This window comes from Papilio xuthus, unplaced genomic scaffold (assembly GCF_000836235.2).
Source record: "Papilio xuthus unplaced genomic scaffold, Pxut_1.1 DF826115.1, whole genome shotgun sequence".
In the NCBI taxonomy this organism is placed as follows: Eukaryota; Metazoa; Arthropoda; class Insecta; order Lepidoptera; family Papilionidae; genus Papilio; species Papilio xuthus.
In genome coordinates this window covers 5,084,534-5,089,335 of record NW_013532534.1, presented here as the reverse complement: position 1 = coordinate 5,089,335, position 4,802 = coordinate 5,084,534, and the positions used below count along the sequence as shown (strand labels likewise).

The following is a 4,802-nucleotide window of genomic DNA, read 5'->3' as shown; positions in this document are numbered from 1 at the left end:
CTGTATTTTTTATAGTGCACTCTCTTAGCAATAAGTTCTCTGAATTCAGCGGGACTCGGATTCCATTAGGATGTGAAATTGTTCCGGTAAATCTGTATATTTTGGTCGACGGTCGTTCCACTTCAACTGTACTTCTGAATTTCAGAGGGCAGAAGTCTTTATGCTGAAAATTAATTTGAACAAGTTTAAACATTGTTACGGAACATTGGTTCGTATTATACAAAGATTATTTTTAACTCGGCTGTAGAGTTAAAAATAATATTAGAGGCCATTACTGGATTAACTAGATCGATATGGAAAGAATACTAGGGTGGAGCTTAATATATTAGTACAAAGAGAATCCTTGGTTTTCACAAAGTTGCAAACATATTCACACTTTGATACAATGACAATACAATACAATGTTTTCAGTTACTTTGAGTGAAAAGTTTATGTTTTTATTTTAAGTAATTTATTACTTGTAATACAATAAAACGGTAGATAAAATTAAACTTTGACAATAGATAAAAAGACGTTAAATGTAAATTTAGTAATTTAACATGAACGGTCCAGTGGTTATCTAGTCTGTGAGCTACAAGTCGGACAATAGACTTGTTTACGGTCACTTGACATCGGCGTCGACAGCAAAGATACAATTCCCATGCAACGATTGAACTATAAACCTACTTCAATGTACATTTTTAAACGTCAATGTTTACACATTTAAGATTTATTACGTAGCTCAGTATTTATCCGAGTGTTTATTATTAACGCGAGTGAATAATGTACAAGAATTTATGCGTTGAGAAGAAATATAGAGAAGTAATTTGTCTACGCTCATATCAAAATATTCGTATAAAACAGAGTGAGCTATTCCTAACCTTTTCTCTGAAGCCAGGTGCCACGATGCGCTGCTTAAGGTTGGTCTCGCCGTCCAAGTTGCAGGTATCGAGGTAGCAGACGCCTGCAGGGTTGGAGCAGTGCAGCAGCACCATGTCCGCTGGTACCGCCTCGTTGTTTGACAGGTGCACCAGGTCTCCCACTCGCACCTCTTTCCATTTCACTCGCACGTACCGCTCTACTGATCTGAGGGAAAAGGATAACCAATTAGTATACATCTGACTCAAAGATTGTGTTGGTTGATGTCTAGCAACAAAGATATAGTCTTTATCTTGTATAATATTTAATTCTATGAAGAGTAAGAATGTATATTAATGGATAATTGTATGGTTATTATTTTCTTTAGTATAGCTTTGTTTGATTTGTGCAAACAAAATTATACAACACAATAGTAATCTTATTATATAACGACATGAGTAATTATGTCCTATTCAATAATCTCATTGCATGATGTCCACCAAAGTGATTCATATATCTATATCAATACTTTTATATTAGTTTAAACTAAATTGTAGGAGCACTTGATGGTATTTAACTACAGAGACAACAGTAAAAGCATCACAGGAGGAGAATTTCACGGTTTAAAATAGTATTAAACAAAAGTTAATTATATGTTTAGCGGTATTTCTTCAATACGTATGTTTGGCTTATAAAAAGCTAAAAAAAGTTTTCATTCGCTAACTAGTTAGCATATTGGTATGATGTTATCGCGTCGGTCTTGGCTGCAACAGTTAGCGGTCGACGCAACAGGTAAAAGATTAAGCAAGATACGCTAAAAGAAAGTGATCCGTACGATCGGACCAATACTTTCACTGGGCTAGGATGACAGCGAATTAAAAATATTATGGAATTTCCATGACATGTCTTAATTGTGCGTCAACATTTAAGTGTTAGGTTTTATTGGAAGTATAAACCGTCAGAGAAGGTATTTAAACTGAAATTATAATGTTTTTATTACATTCGATTTCTACAAACTTGTGAATAATTACTAATTGTTCTGCAAAAAATATGTACGAATTATAATCAAAAGAAAGTTTATTTCAACACATTCCTAATCGCGATGTTAAACAAAATAACATTTTTACCAACATATGATATTAGTTTCCTAATTTTAGAAATTCCTAAAAAAATCATAAATGATGGTCACTCTTACATTGCACTTATTTACCGTATTGAAACAGGCAGTTCCGGGCAAAGCTCGTCGAGTGGCGAGGCTCGCCGGTGTAGTTTTGCGATAAGGCATGAATCACGTGTAGCGTCAGCACACGGAACATATTCACATGCCGACTGTACTATGACGTGCTATGGCTGTATTAGTATTTCGACATGCTTGTTTGGACAGCTGTATTTGATTATTTTTATATGAAATCATTATATATACGACTACGTGTGTAATTTCGACGTATATCGCTCACAATAATTGGTGAAATATTTCTTCGCTTTTTACTTATCAACATTTTTACACGAGTATAGATGCAATTATTTACAATCAGAAACATGCGCTCAGTTGTTTATTATAGTTTAACTTTGAAACTACGCAATAGATTTTAATACTTATCCTTGCATTAGAAAGCTACATTTTCCAGAATCAAGGTGTTGGGAACAAACAGTTAGTTACATATTGAAAGTGAAATATAGGTTGCTAGTTCTAGATAAATACACAACGTGTAACATTTAAAAGCTGGTCGCCTTGAGATTTTACTCTACATTAACAATGTGAGCTTTAGCCAAGGCTAATAGCAGGATGCTTTCGAGGTAGTAATACTCTATCTTGCACACCACTTTACGAACACACATTTCTCCTTTCATTGCATGGCTTCAAGAATTTTTATGCGCTTCAATTTGCATGAAATAACGGTATTTTAAAATTTCTAGTAAGAATGTTTTCCCCGCGTGTAGTCGGAATGGGCAATAAGCTGAGTCATTCGCAATATAAAGTTAACAATAGACTTGTTTACGTACAAACTTGATTGGCGCAAGTTTTATTTCTAAGAAATTCACTTAGCGTCGAGACGAGACACATTCAACTTATAAGACTTATAAGGTGAATGTCTTTCTCGTGTTAGTGACATATTCATACATCTACACATTTAAGCTGTGTTAGTTTAGTTAAGACGATTCGTTTGATTACATTCGTGTAGTCAACTTTACATTTAGTTCAGTATCCCTACATAATTTTTATCAGTTACTTGATAGATTGCCTATTTTAAAAACATGCGGCCACTTAATTTGTCTACGAATTCGAAAAAGAATACCATACCATAAAAACTTTATGATTAATACCTCTGCATTTCTAAAGAAAATTATAAGTTGAAGTTATATCAAACGACTATCGCTTTAAATACAGTTTTAGAAACTAAATTTTGTATAATTAAACCTAGCCTTCGTAGTCTATAATAACTTTGGAAAGTTTAAACTTGGTCTAGCCGTTTGGACAAAAGCCAGATCACGACCTGACAAACACGCCATATAATTTAACTTCAACGTTTTGGTTTGCTGTAAAAATATAAATACTTTCGCCAATTATCGAAAGAGGAATCAACAATCAAGACAATTATCTTATGGCCACAGAGCTATAGTTAAATATTTTGCTAAAACATACGAATTTTACCGACGCACCTAATAAAATGATTTGGTAAATCTAAAAGCATATAATTTAATTATTTAAACTTTGGTGAGACATCATTATTCACTAAATATGAAACGGCTAACACGGAATTAATTTGGTGTCTGTACCGAAACTTAAACATTAACAACTGAGACGGTATCAATATCATCGACAACGCCTGTGCACCCCTCAAGTCGCGCCGTGCTGGACCGCAAAATAATTCCAGTACTGCTCACCCTGAAGAAGATCTCCCGATAGGCTCGAAACTAATCGATGTCGAGCACTGATAAACCGCCTATGTGACAGGAGAACCGGTTACTAGATTAATGTTTTATTTATCGAAACGTAATTAAGTAAATAAATCCCGAATATCGGAAAGAAAAGGAAGCAATTATTCATAACGACGATATTTCAGGGAGGTCTACGACCGCCATGACGTACAGTCTGATGGATGAATATATAAATATTTATACTATTTTAACATGAAAAATCAGTATAAATTATTCATATACAATTCAGACGTTTTATATTATTTATAACAATTTGTCTTTGTAGTGAGTTCAAGCAATAAATAATTATCGATCTCATTGTTATTATTTAAAAGCAGATATTCGTAAAACTTGCACGACTGAATATTTACTTAAGTGTACGTGAAAATGTTGTTTGAACGAGCAAGATATTATAATATTATGATAATCGCAGATTTATCGCATGTTAGATTGTGATTCGCAAGAATTACGATAAGAAATACTTTGACGCAGACAACACCCGGTCGGAGCCGTATTCTGAGTTAAACGTCTTCATTGGAATTGGAAAACAAGGATAACATGAAGTTACTCACTTTTTGCCACAGCATTTATACGCACTAAGAAAATTTAAAATATGTATAAGTACTTTATAATATGCATAACACCAGGACTTCATATTTTATGGATACAACAACCTTTTACAAGTGAAATATTCATCTTGGTACAAATATGTTATTATATTACAATATAAGTTGACGATAACTGTGGGTTTTCACTGCCCATTCTTGACAAAACAGATATAAAACGGGCCGGGAGGAAACTTACTTTATGAGACCCGTTTAAAATTCCTAGTATACGGGAAAAACACAGATTGAACGCGAGTTACATTGCACATTGTGTTGCAATTAAAGAAACAGCAACGCTATCTATAAGTGTTTCCGGCCGGTAAATGGAGCGCAAACGAAAATAGCACTTATCACTGGGTCAAATAAACATGGTAATACCGTGCGATGTTCATTTACCAGGTTACCGCAGCTTCGATACTGTTACTGGAATTTATTGCACGA

The 4,802-nt window shown here is 34.0% G+C and overlaps 1 protein-coding gene across 1 annotated transcript in view; it reads right to left on the bottom strand.

The window, feature by feature from the left end:
• Positions 1-4: 4 nt before the first annotated feature.
• LOC106123240 (probable phospholipid-transporting ATPase VA) overlaps positions 5-4,802 on the bottom strand; it is a gene marked incomplete at its 3' end in the record, with an annotated part of 34,569 nt that continues 29,771 nt past the window's right edge. Inside the window, exons 2-3 of the mRNA XM_013319471.1 lie at positions 861-1,065; positions 5-163 (exon numbers count right to left, since the gene is read on the bottom strand). Coding sequence (XP_013174925.1) covers positions 5-163; positions 861-1,065 — 364 coding nt within the window. The remainder of the gene's footprint in view (positions 164-860; positions 1,066-4,802) is intronic.